The sequence below is a fragment of the Musa acuminata genome, chromosome BXJ1-8 (genome assembly GCF_036884655.1).
Source record: "Musa acuminata AAA Group cultivar baxijiao chromosome BXJ1-8, Cavendish_Baxijiao_AAA, whole genome shotgun sequence".
NCBI lineage: Eukaryota > Viridiplantae > Streptophyta > Magnoliopsida > Zingiberales > Musaceae > Musa > Musa acuminata.
In genome coordinates, this window is record NC_088334.1 from 50,278,525 (window position 1) to 50,292,475 (window position 13,951).

The window sequence follows — 13,951 nt, forward strand, 5'->3', positions numbered from 1 at the left end:
GACAATGTGGGAGAACGATGGCATCCAACTACTTAAAAAAATTTGCTTACAGAAGAACATCATTCGCAAACTTGTTCTTGCCGGTGGCATAACAGGCGAAAAAAAATCGAAGAAAAATATGGACAAATTGTGCATCCAAGGACTAAAGAAAACCAATGAACCTTGGTCGACCTAATTTACACCAAATTTTGTTCCACACCATTAACCAATAATTACATAACTTCTGGACAGTCTCCCATGCTTTAATCCTACTGGTTTAATTAAAAAAAAGAGGAAAAGAAGAACAAAATTATTGTATCAAACTGACAAGCCGAGAGGGCCTTCTTTCCTCAATCCACAACCACAAAGATCCAATGGAACATATTTTCTCAGCATCCAATCACTTGTCATAACTACATTGCTGGTGGACCACCTTGATAACTTACCGAGTATCTTGGGAGATGGCAAAAGATGAAGCCCATGAAAGAGTTGTTCCGATTCAATTGGAGATCCTGTCTATTGCGAAGATATGCTGCTTTGGATCAGTAAGTCATCCAGCTGACCCATAATCTACAAAACAGAGTAACCGGTTAAAAGGTCCTAAAATGCAAAACCTCTTTCATATAGAGCACAAAATGCGTAACCAGAATCCAAGTTTATGAAATAAATTTATATGAGAGGCCAATAATACAGATGTTTATGTTCATATAATTAATTATAAAGGTCACCCATTTTCTGTTAATCAAACTCTTAAAAAGGTTGTAATTGCATATAGCCTGCAACAAACTGGAAATGACATGCCTTCATGGTATCTCGAATTAAAATTTGGAGGTGCTTTCAAACCAACAACAGCCGTAAACACACATAGGCATATCTAAAACAACTTGGCCCATACATATGATGAATGTACAAACACATACATGTGTCGTTAAATTTATAGTTGCATGCTAAATCTATAAATCAATCCATCAACTACTTGGAATTGAATTGTCAGGTCCCTCTGCAGTAAATAGAAACTCTAAAAGCTTAACAATTTCCTCTAACGGTTATTATATCCATTTTCTTCCAGCTGAGAGATATTCTAGCCGCTAATATCAGCAATCCTGCTACCAACAACACTGGAAAAAGTTACTGAGGCATGATACTCATGCCAGATCACATGAAGCGAACCATATACGGTTTTACAACTCTACAAACAATTAATTGTAGCAATGGCATTACAATTTCTACAAAAAATATGCATAGAAATCAAGAAAAGCATGCAATGTTCAGGACACAAAGGATATATGCAGCTAATAAACATATTTGATGATATATGTACATACAAATATATATATACACACATACATATATATATATATAAGTTAAACAAGGTCTTTACCAGGACCTTGCCTTTTTTTCTTACTGCTAACTTCTTCAGCTAACAATGAAAACCCTCCTTTAGAACGACAGTCCTGCCTGGTTGGCTGCCCTGATCAGTAATGGGCAATGTTTCTTCTAATTAAGTTAAGAGTTGTCCTTGGTTCTCATTGATTAAATGGCAACTTTTGGTCTATTGAAGCTGGAAAGTATTTAACTTCGATTTAATGGCAAATGCATCTATGGTAACTATCAAACATGATAAACCTATTAATCCACAGTGTGGAGAAAATCTCTGGTTACCTTAATATGAGACCTGCGATATAAACAAATAGGGTACACGGATCAATTAACCACAAGATGATACAAAAATGAGCTATGTATCAAAACAAATGCAACTCTGGCATAACGTAACTAATCAAAGAAGCTCCTCAGGCTGTTTATATAGACCAGTAAGAATGCATATCTTCCTCATACTAGAGAAATCAAACTTTACAAACTGAGAATGAGGATATATTTTGTGTCTTTTTATCATATATAAGCAGACCAAATGGATCCTTTAATTTCAGATTAAGATAATAAATTAAATGAACATTGTGAGATAGAGCTATGAAGATAACCTTATCAAATATTAAATAACGCACATGAAAGAATTTCAAGTTTTACTTACTAAAATATTCATGAGATCATTTGAAACTTGTGGAAGCACAATGTCCACTTTGAAATGCCCCATTAATTCCAAAAATATCTTGATTTAGAACATATCCATCGTCACCAGTATAAGTACTAGTATTAGTCAAGTCATTAGTTGGGGACTCAATATCATCCACAGCAAAACGGCTTGGAAGGCAAGTACCTTTACCAACAAAACCAAGACTTCTACATTGTCCTTTTTCAGGAAATTTCCCCAATTGTGCATCAGTGGCTTGAACATTGTAAGAGTTAGGCACAAGACAAGGTGACCCATTAGGCCGACCTATAATAACATCAGGGTGATGCAACTGCCAACTGGTACTGCTACTTGTGCTTGATAAAGCTTCTGGAACCATCGATATAGGAACCGAATAGCCATCTACAGCAGCTAAATTCTCAAAGCCTCCATCTAAGACTTGTCCCATGCTGGATGGCATAATATCTGATTGAGTTGGCAATGGATTGTAATTCACAGTGACAGGCATAATGCTTTTCTCTGTCTGCAGGGTGCTTGATAGCTGAGATGGAACTACCATGGAGTTCTGGTTACAATGAAAAGATTTGGTCCCTGCCTGAAAACTGTTTGATGTTTGAGAAGGGGGTAATATAGAGACTTGATTTAGGAGCCCAGTATCATTCCCTAGTGAAAATCCAGTCAATGATTGTGAGGGAAATATTGATGATCTATGATTTGTAATAAAATGACTATTCCCTGTCTTCAAGCTGGTGGATGATTGAGAAGTAACTACAACAGAATCCTGGATCACCGGAACAACAGTATTCCCCCCTTGATAATTAGTTGAAGACTGAGAGGGGACTACAAAGTCCTGATTTAAAAGCATAGGATTACCCTGAACCTGAAAATTGCTTGATGATTTTCTGGGGGTTACCAGGCAAGATGGTTGCATTTTAATTGCACGATTGGAATCTGATATCACTGTTTGTGGCTGTGGCTGCTGCAACATTGTCACCAGCATGTTATTGTTCCGAGTATTCAACCTTCCAAGGTTGCTGGCAGAGCCCACAGCCCCAGGGTCATTTGTGGACCAAACTGGTAAAGAAGATACTGCCTGACCCTTCAGCGAAGGCTGGCCAAATGCTATTCCACATTCAAAAGTAACACAATTAGTTCCTTGCACTGAAGCCTGTTGAGGTACTGGCAGGTTTGTTGTCTGCATAGCAAAGCTATGCGAAGGATGACCTAAGAGCTCATCTTGCAAGGCAGCCAGGGTTTGTGGAGGAATTTGACCTGAGACTGCCAAAGTTTGGAAATCAAGTCGTCCCAACTGACCCACTTTTGCATTTGAAGAAGATCCACATAATGAATTATTAAGTCCAGTGTGGTGTTGAGCCACTCCACTTAATCTCTTTAGGTAAAGTCTGAATTTCTGCATATTTTAAAATTTTAAAAGGTCAGAATTGTTATTGTATATCATCTCAAATTTCACAAGGAATATCACATCACATTTCCTACATAATAAGCAATCAACTAATACTGATACATCGACTATTACTATGTCCTAGGCAAGATCGTATATCTTAGTTAATCAATGCATGCTTTCATGTCTGCCAGTTAGCTCATTTATCAAAGTACCATGAAAAAAAGGAACAAATAAGTACATGGCACATGGTTGTTGTCAGAAAGCTGCAACCACAATATGGATGATCTTTCTGAAAAAAGTGTAGCCACAATTACCTATAAATTTAATGAATGGACTCTGATGATCAAGCATATTAAGATTCCAAGAACATTGGTTTCGAATTGACAAAGACGATTTGTGATTACGTTCATAATGGCATTAACCCCCATTGTCTGACTTCTGACATGTAAAATGCATCAATGCAGCTATTGATTTCTGAACTAATACATAATAGCACCATCTAGTGATATAATCACTGATTTATTGTGAAGGACCAGATACTAATGTAATTAATGTCATAGCTACAGATAACATTAGATTATGATATGATATCATCCTTATGGATAGTGCCCGCTTTAGCCCTTAGCATTGTTTTATGCAAGCTATGGTTGGTGCTGTTGATGTTGGAGTCCAAGTAGAATATCCAATATATATATCTTACTACACTGAGATTATATCATATAAATGTGTTGTTTAATATGACTTTTATTTTAAGCTTATGCTAGATATTCTGGTAACCACTAGTAAATTCTTCTGTTTGGCTCTAAGAGATTTCTTAAAATATGCACTTTGATCATCAAGAAGTTTGTTCGTGGCTTGATATATCAAACATTTCAACTTTGCAAATTATTTACTGAAATAGTAACTTATCATTTGTGTTACATTTTTTTTATTATTCTCCGTAACTAATGATTAATGTTAGTAGTACAAGGGAGGTAAAAGAAGACCTAAGAAGACTTTAATAGAAACTATAAATAAAGATCTAAGTATTCTGAACTTAACTAAACATATAGCATTTTATAAATCTGAAGACAACAAAAGATTCATATAGTCAACCCTAAATAATTGGGACTTACGGTTTTGTTGTTGTTATTGTTCTCCGTAACTGTTTATCAAACTTTATCCTCGATCCTTGTGTCCATTATTATTTTGATAGCTCTATGATTTAGGATCTTATGTTCAAGTCCCTACTAATTTCAAGAAACCCTGATGTTATACTAGTAAACATGATTTGGTATGTCACAAGGCAATTATACAGTTGATATGGATAGATCAATGTATCATAGCTATTGCAAAGTCCATGACAATTGTAATGTAGGAACTGTCTAGGACATAAATTAAGGTAGTGGGTAACTAGCTTTTGGAGTGAACAAGGATCAAGCTTTGGAGGACTGGTTAAGATGAAGAGGCTGGACTGAAATGCACTGGTTTATCAGAGATAGGTAGATGTAGTACATAGATGTAGTACACAGAGGCAGATAACTGGTCGATGCTGATAGGGAACTTTGTCAAACCAGTAATAGTATGGTGCAAGTATTGTGGCATGCATATCCAGTCAGTGCACCATGGTACAGCATGCTAGTACAACTTTGTCTGATCCAACCGGTACATATTGGGCTGCACGGCCAGTACACAGTGAAATTACATAGAACAATTAAAGGTTCACTAGAGATAAAACAAATAGAAAAGAGAGAAGAAGAAGAACCAAGAGAGAATGATTCCCCAGCCAATCTCCAATAAGAAAACGATATGTTTGCCTGCTTGGAGTAAGAAGGCCTGTGGACAGTTGATACCTAAATCAAGTCCCTGTTATTATGCCACATGAGAGAGATATTTGAGAAGGAAAAGGTGCAATATGGAAGTGTGCAAACAGATATTTCACAAGTATGTATATGGGAAATTGGTTATTTTGAAAGGTCATTTTAATGCAAAACAGTAAATATTATACAATTAAACAGTAACATATTCTGGAAAACTGGTGAGAGAAAAGGCGGGGAATTTTTGACATATTCCGATATTTCAGATGCACAAAAGTGCACATATAGTTGCAATTTTAACATTAAAATAAAGTTCATATGTAGCTCAAAGTCAAACCTGCAAATGGCTAGCAACATTTTCTCTGGTCAAACCAGGAACATTCATTAATTCTAAGATTCTCTTCGGCACAGCCTCTGCAAAATCCAGCAAGATTTTTCAGTACTATTTGAAGTGCTGTTTTAAATATATAAAGAAAAGCTTATGTATGGTTAACAATGCATCAAAATTTGTATTGACAACCATTTAACTTGACAGTTAGACTGTTGCTGTCAGAATAAACATACAAGAGTCATGAAAAGTTCATACTGTCGATTCCAAGTTGGTTCACAGCATTGACAAACTGCTGATGGAGTTCAACCGACCACACCACACGTGGTTTCTTTGATGAAGAAGGGTCCACATTATCTAAATCACCATCATCATCTTCTTTAGCATCTCTTTTCATTTTCCGATGTTTCCACGAACCATCAGTTCCATCATTCAGTGTGGAATCATATTCAGAATCATCATTAACTTGTCTATTATGGTCAGCTTCCTCCACACTACCCGAATGTTCAATTTCTTTACTATCAAGCCACTTTCTTCTGACAACATGCTGCCATATGTTTTGTAGCTCTTCCATGCGTACAGGCTTAGATAAGAAATCACAGGCCCCATGACTTACTCCTTTCATGACAACATTGAATCTAGTATCACCAGACATCACTGAAAATTAATGCATAAAATAACATAAATATCCCTGGAATAGGTTAGTTGAATGTAGTGAATTTAGAAAAGAAATGTATTTACTGATGACAGGTAGATCCATTTCGAGACCAACTAATTCGAGCAGCTTGAACCCATCCATATCAGGCATATGAACATCGCTGATTATCATATCAAAAGCATCCTTGTTCTCCCTTAGAAGAGACAAAGCTCTTTTAGCCTCGAAACAAGTTGTAACTACAAGAGTAAAGAAGTCCATAGTCATTCTAAAGATTTGGAAACTACAAATGAGAGAATACCAGGTTGACTATAATTTAATATGACATCCTTTTATTTGGCATACCTCTAGGTGTTAACATTAATCTTCGATGCAACCAAAAAACTAAGATACCACTTTGCAGAATTGTCCATATAGAAGTGCTTTTTTCGAATGGAAAATGCATTTTTAGACTAAAAAGCACGACCACAAGAAAGATGTTACAGACAACATATTTTAAAATGACAATGCCACACATGGAATGTGTTGAGTCATATCACTTTGTTATCAAATTGGACTAATATATTATATTACACAGTTTGCTACTTGCAAGCAGGTAAGGAACCAAAGGAAACAAGCAAGGAAACTCAACATAAGTTGTGGCCAGGGAGATTTAATTAAATGAACACAAATATGTTTGAGATAAATAGATGAGTAAAAACAGGATACCGAGGTCTGCTCCCAAAGCTGTTTATGGTCTAAAAGAAAGGACGAGAGGTTGAAGGAAAAGTTGTGAACTTGATCCAGTGTGGAGAAATCTGTAATTTGTGAATTAACGGGGATACTGTAAAATGATATTAAAAGGGATTTTCCACCTTTATTCACCAAGTTTCTGTGAAAGCAAAACCCTACCCTACTTTGACAGAATGGCACCTTGACCTCTCCAATTTCTCTGATGCATGCATGCAGGGCAGGGAGTGAGAATCTGAGGTTGCTTTTGACATCAAAAACATTGGAGTATTTTCTATCATTAATAAGGCACAAGTTGTGGCCAGGGAGAATTTAATTAAATGAACACAAATATGTTTGAGATAAATAGATGAGTAAAAACAGGATAACCGAGGTCTGCTCCCAAAGCTGTTTATGGTCTAAAAGAAAGGACGAGAGGTTGAAGGAAAAGTTGTGAACTTGATCCAGTGTGGAGAAATCTGTAATTTGTGACTTAACAGGGATACTGTAAAATGATATTAAAAGGGATTTTCCACCTTTGTTCACCAAGTTTCTGTGAAAGCCAAACCCTACCATACTTTGACAGAATGACACCTTGACCTCTCCAATTTCTCTGATGCATGCATGCAGGGCAGGGAGTGAGAATCTGAGGTTGCTTTTGACATCAAAAAAATTGGAGTATTTTCTATCATTAATAAGGCACAAGTTGTGGCCAGGGAGAATTTAATTAAATGAACACAAATATGTTTGAGAATTGAGATAAATAGATGAGTAAAAACAGGATAACCGAGGTCTGCTCCCAAAGCTGTTTATGGTCTAAAAGAAAGGACGAGAGGTTGAAGGAAAAGTTGTGAACTTGATCCAGTGTGGAGAAATCTGTAATTTGTGAATTAAAAGGGATACTGTAAAATGATATTAAAATGGATTTTCCACCTTTATTCATCAAGTTTCTGTGAAAGCAAAACCCTACCCTACTTTGACAGAATGGCACCTTGACCTCTCCAATTTCTCTAATGACCGAACTTCCATTTCGCTCAAATGACAATGAAGACTAACTGCCAGAGAGAAAGATAGTCACACTGAAGCACTAAGATCTTAAGTATATTTTCTTTTGATGTATTCTCATGGCACACCTGTATCACCACAATGCATGATGAACCATGCTGACAGCACTTGCTATGTTAAAAAAATTAAATGTTCCTGTGGATTAGGAAGTGCTTGTGACAAGCTGAAGGCAAAACTGTAAACTGTGCAATTATTTTGGTTTGTCTTAAAAGTTCCAGAGCACCTTGTACTTTAGAGATCCACAATTTCCTTCGAAGTTCTAGAAATTGGAATGCATAAACTCTCCAAATCATTCTGCGAGTATAAATTTCAGTAAGATGAGTCTGGCCCATAAAGTACAACTTCCTCTTAAGAAATCTTAGGAGAAGGCAACAAAAATTACATTATTAACATCAATCTTCATGTCTTCACAACCTACAGATCAAAACCTAACCTTTTAGTTCCTGACAAACTAAATTTAAAAAGATTACCACAGCACCCACAATCATAATATCATCTGCTACTAGCAAGTAAAGATGAAAAACATTAAAAAGATCAAAATGTTTAAGGAACATAACATAATGCACTAAGGACAATCTCATAACTAATACCTGAGATTTCAATAATCATAAGGACCAACAAAACCCAGTACAAGTTTGAAAGGCGCATAAATTTCAGGCACACACAAGAATGCAAAGAAAATCTTACCATCATACTGGCAGTGAAGAAGCATGCGCTCCACCACCGCCAAGCAGGTCGAGTCGTCATCCACCAAGAGAACCTTCATCCCCACCGGAAACTTATCCGGCATCCTATTATTCTCCAACCTGGAGCTCGCGTAGCTGCTTCCCACGCTCATCTTCCGCACCGTCGATTCCCAAACCTTCGCACTCCCCCCAATCTACCCACCACTTCCCAGAGATTTTATCAAATCCCACCCCCGAACGGCCTCTTTTCCTCCTCCCACCGATACCCTAACGGCGTTCCTATCTAGCTTCCATCCATGACATCTCCAATTCGAAGAACAGCAAGATCCATTGGCCGGATCCGCCGCAACCTCCACGCGGCAGCAGGGTGGCGAAGTCAACGGGACGCCCCCTTCGCCGCAATCCGACCCCGCTACGATCGGATCCACCGCAGGATCAGGAAGAACCAACCCTCGGGAGCTCCGGATCGCGCCTCTCTCAACCAATTCCGTCGCCCTACCACGATCCAAAGATCACTGTGCGCGATAGAGAGAGACGGAGAGAGGAGAGAGGAGCGAGAAAGAGAGAGACGGCCACAATTTAGACTGTACTTTTTTCGATCCTTTCGCTTTTCTAAGGAGAGTTATTGAGTTATTTATAGTCTTTTTTAAGAATAGAGGGAAAAGGTTCCGGGAAAACTTCTCCCACTCGTGTGTCGTTTATCTGTCTACCCGCGTTTTTATTGGCGGAGGCAATTATATTACATGGATCCCACAATTGGGTCAAGCACGGCGTAGAGAATATAGGTAAGAAAAAAATTGTTTAGGAGAGGGTGTGCTGCAGAGGAAAAGAAGACCAATAGGATCGCGCCAAGTGTCTTAGAATTATGGGGAAGTGGGACTCGGGGGGATTTCCCAGTCTTATTTTGGCACTCCCAATGAGTAGAATCAAATCATGCATTGGGGAAGAAGATGGGTTGTGGGTTTGAGATGGGGATGGACTGTGCACAGCGACATACGAGCATGATTGGGGGAAGTCTTCTTGGCACCAATCTATGGCTTTGCATTCTCTTCATTCATTGCTGCATGCTGGCCTCCTGCAGTTAATGTCGAGGGCCTGAGGGCGGATTGGAAGCCACAGCTGGCAGTCCTTTGAATGGTCTCAAATGGATCACACTGTTTCTTGGATTTATCATTCTAGTTTGTAGGGATTTAATCTACAGGAAATGACGATGACATGGGAAAGTAGATTCCCTACTTGATCAGATGATGAACGAGATGGCTTTCGTTTCTTAAAGCACTGGTGAAACATGGAGTGGGTGGGATAAAGGGAAAAGGCGGCGATCCACATGTTCCATATGGATAACGCATGGAGAAGCTCCACGGCGTGTTCTTATCTCGCCGGTCTCTTTCCGAAACCAGCTGCGTCCACTCGAACATGGAGTTGCTCATCCATGCCGACCTCCACCATCCATGGCTGTGTGGGCCTGTGATTTCGTAGACCAGATGGCCACAACGATGACCACGGATGCACTGCAGAGGTCAAAGTCAGGTGTAGCTCTCCGGTTTCAATCCCTCAGGAGATAGTTGATAATGTCTTGGAGGTGTTCTTGGCCGGCGTCAACCCCAGGAAAGCTGAAGGTGACAGTACAGAAGACGAGAAGGTGGCCTGATGGAGAGTTTATTAGTATGTTTCATGTGCGTGAATGCTTCGATAGATAAAAGTCGGATATTGAGCTTCGCTCTGCAGTTATGATCCCTGGAGTTCATGGCTGCAAGAAAAGCTTTGCTGGTGTCAGCTCAGGAACCCTGGACAACGATCGAAGCTGACAGCTCAGGAGCCAGGAGAAGAGAGTTCCTCCTCATGTTCAATCTGCATATTTCTTCGTATCACATAACCTCAGATGCAGTCTAGCTAACTCCTGTTCAAAGGTCATCTTTTGCTAGTGTAGAAGTCGAGAAGTGAGAGAAACCACGACTAAGCATGTTCATGTTCTCGTTGACATGGTCAATTGTTCTTTCTCAACAACATTTGACTTTGTCGGCAGTCAATTATAATCCAAACATTATATCTCTCTTCTTATCATTTTGGATATGTCTAATTATGTTAGATTTTTTTGCTTTTTATTCCATGACAAAGGATGAAAATACAGAACAAAAAATATATGTAGTTGATTTTTAGCATTTGCCTTCTTTGCGAGTGTATTTTATATTTAGACAATATAAACCAAGAGAAAATACCATATTAGTGATAAAGTAATAGTCACTAAGTGAAAATTAGCCATACGCAAATAATCCAAGACAAAGATGGAATACATGTAATTGAATCAAGAATTTATGTAATTTTGCTAAAGGATAAATTATTGCTGTTTGATTAACGAGTTATATCAGCTTCTTGCGTTGAAAATTTATTGATGATGATCCTCAAAGTCAAAGACTCAATCGGCGCTGATGATCCCCAAAGTCAAAGAACTCGAGCTATGAGTTGGTCGCACAAGTCCCGTAGGACCTGAACCGAACCTGGTTTGAGCGCTTGGTTCATTCACTGGAGGATCTGTACTCAACCAGGATTTTGAGCTTGGTTCGCTTACTTGAGATGTCGTGCAGGGGATTCAAGTCGCCGCTACTTGGCGCCGGCTTGCTTGATGGTTTGCCTTTCGCTTTCGTTCGATGCGACATGGAGGAGGAAGACGAGCCTTCTTCTCGACTCAAACCCCTTCGCCGCCCGCCTCTGAGCTTGGCGATCTTCTCTTAGCCGCCGCCCTCTCCAAATCCTTCTCCCGATCTCCCCCTGCCACTCCGGCCCTCGACGGGCCCTTGCACGAAGCCGCCGCCCTCCACGTCCTCCGCCGTCCCTCCCTCCCTGCCGCCTCCAAGCTCTCCTTCTTCCGCTGGGCCACCTCCTCCGGCGGCTATTCTCCCACCCCCGCCGCATTTTCCGCTCTTTTCCGCTCCCTCACCCGCTCCCGACCCCCCCTCCTCGACCCGCTCCGCCCCCTCCTCCGCCAGGCCCTCTCCTCCTCCCCGGCCGCCGTCGACCCCCCCACCTTTCGATCCGTTCTCGACGCATTTATCCGCTCCGGCCGCTTCGACTCCGCCATCGCCGCCCTCGATGACGCCGAGGAGCTTGCCGGCTCCCGCGCCGCGGCGGGGCTTCTCACCCCTCGGACCTACACCTCCATCGTCCTCGCCCTCCTCCAGAAGTCGCAGCTCCCCCTCGCCCTCGTCCTGCTCCGTAAGCTTCTCCGTGCCTCCGCCCTCCCTGACACCCTCGCCTGCAACCAATTGCTCGCCGCTCTCCGGAAGGCCAACCGGAGGGATGAGTTCCGCTCGCTGTTTGATGAATTGTCCCAAAAGGGCTTTCTTTTCGATACCTGGACCTACAACATTTGTATTCATGCGTTTGGATCTTGGGGCCAGTTGGGTGTTGCTCTTAGCCTCTTCAAGGAGATGAAGTCGAAGGGACCCCGAGTTGTTCCCGATCTCTGTACCTACAATTCAGTCGTCGGAGCCCTCTGCGTCGCCGGGAAGATTGCCGACGCATTGATCGTCTACAAGGAGATCAAGGAATCTGGGCTGGAGCCGGATAAGTTCATGTACCACACACTGATCTATGGTTGCTGCAAAGCCTTCCGTGTCGACGAAGCTGTTCGAGTTTTCAACGAAATGGAGTACAACAATGTGCGCGCCGATACCGTCGTCTACAATACTCTGCTCGATGGGCTTATGAAGGTCCGGAAGCTGGACAAAGCCTGCCAGCTATTTGAGAGAATGATCTCTGACGGCATCCGGGCCTCATGCTGCTCGTACAACATCTTGATCGATGGATTGTTCAAGAACGGAAGGCAAGCTGCAGGTTTCGTTTTGTTTACAGAATTGAAGAAGAAAGGCCAGTTTGTGGACGCCATCACCTACAGCATCGTCGTGCAGCATTTGTGCAAGGACGGCCGGGTGGTGGAGGCGCTCGAGCTGGTGAAGGAGACGGAAGAAAGAGGGTTGGCGGTCGATCTTGTCACAATTACATCTGTACTCATCGGGCTGCACAAAAGCGGGAGATGGGACTCGTCAGAACAGCTCCTGAAGTACGTCAGGGACACCGCCATGTTGCCGAACGTGCTCCGATGGAAGGCGAACATGGACTCCCTGATGAAAGCCCCCCAGGACAAGGGGAAGGACTACACGGCAATGTTCCCGTCGGCTGGCAGCCTGTGCGATATCATGAGTTGGATCAACCCAACACCGAGCACAGACACTGCTGATGCCAATTCGGAAGCCGAATCAAAAGACGAGTGGTCTTTGACACCATACTTGGATAAGCTAGCAGACAAATGCGATTCTTTTGGCACCAATTCCCGACCGCTGACCGACTTCAGAGGCCTCCGAGTGCAGGAGAAGAGGGGTGGATCCTTCGATATCGACATGGTTAACACATACCTATCGATATTTCTAGCGAAAGGGAAGCTAAGTTTAGCCTGTAAGCTGTTCGAGATATTTACAACACTGGGCAGGGAACCCATGAGTTACACCTACAACTCCCTGTTGAGTTCCTTCGTCAAGAAGGGGTATTTGGCGGACGCATGGGGGATTCTTGAGGATATGGGAGACAAAAACTGTCCCGCCGACATCGCAACCTACAACCTGATCGTCCAGGGGTTGGGGAAGATGGGGAAAGCAGAGCTCGCGTGCGCAGTTCTCGATCAGCTGTCGAGCAAGGGCGGATACCTCGACATCGTGATGTACAACACTTTGATCCACGCACTGGGAAGGGCCGGGAGACTGGATGAATCAAACAAGCTGTTCGAGCAAATGGTCGGGAGCGGCATTAATCCGGACGTTGTGACGTTTAATACGTTGATCGAGGTGCACGCCAAGGCAGGGAAGGTGAAGGAAGCCTACATGTTCTTGAGGAAGATGCTGGCGGCGGGGTGCTCCCCGAACCATGTCACGGACACAACCTTGGATTTCCTGGAGATGGAGATCGAGAGGTTGAGGTATCAGAAGGCATCAATCAAGCGCGACCGTGAGGAGGTTGACAGTGAATGAGAAGTTCTTGTGTTGGTCTTTTAACAGAAAATTAGAAATTATGTTTTTTTTTAGTAACAGTTATATTAAATTAGACATAATTACCCATAAATTTCATCCTACCCAAAAATAAATCCTACTAATTATCTGTGTATATTCCAAATCGACTAAATTATCTATTTCTATATCCATCCCAACTCCGAGAAATTATGTATTTAATCCCACTCCTAACGAGACCAGATTCGGGTGCCTATTTTCTGTACATATCTCAAATCCAAATAGCGAGTCTTCTAATTTGGT

The 13,951-nt window shown here is 41.5% G+C and overlaps 2 protein-coding genes across 2 annotated transcripts; one reads left to right on the top strand and one right to left on the bottom strand.

Moving 5' to 3' along the window:
* Positions 1 to 7: 7 nt before the first annotated feature.
* LOC135588613 (two-component response regulator ORR21-like) lies at positions 8 to 9,252 on the bottom strand. Its single transcript, XM_065080820.1, has 6 exons — positions 8,653 to 9,252; positions 6,279 to 6,431; positions 5,796 to 6,194; positions 5,547 to 5,623; positions 2,009 to 3,419; positions 8 to 549 (listed from the first exon to the last, which is right to left on the bottom strand). Exons 1-5 carry the CDS (start codon positions 8,801 to 8,803, stop codon positions 2,025 to 2,027), a joined length of 2,175 nt encoding a protein of 724 aa, XP_064936892.1. The 5' UTR covers positions 8,804 to 9,252; the 3' UTR covers positions 8 to 549; positions 2,009 to 2,024.
* Positions 9,253 to 11,010: 1,758 nt separating this feature from the next.
* On the top strand, positions 11,011 to 13,729 carry LOC135588614 (pentatricopeptide repeat-containing protein At4g01570-like). Its single transcript, XM_065080821.1, has one exon. The coding sequence runs from the start codon at positions 11,300 to 11,302 to the stop codon at positions 13,670 to 13,672; it is 2,373 nt and encodes a 790-aa protein (XP_064936893.1). The 5' UTR covers positions 11,011 to 11,299; the 3' UTR covers positions 13,673 to 13,729.
* The last annotated feature ends 222 nt before the right edge of the window (positions 13,730 to 13,951 follow it).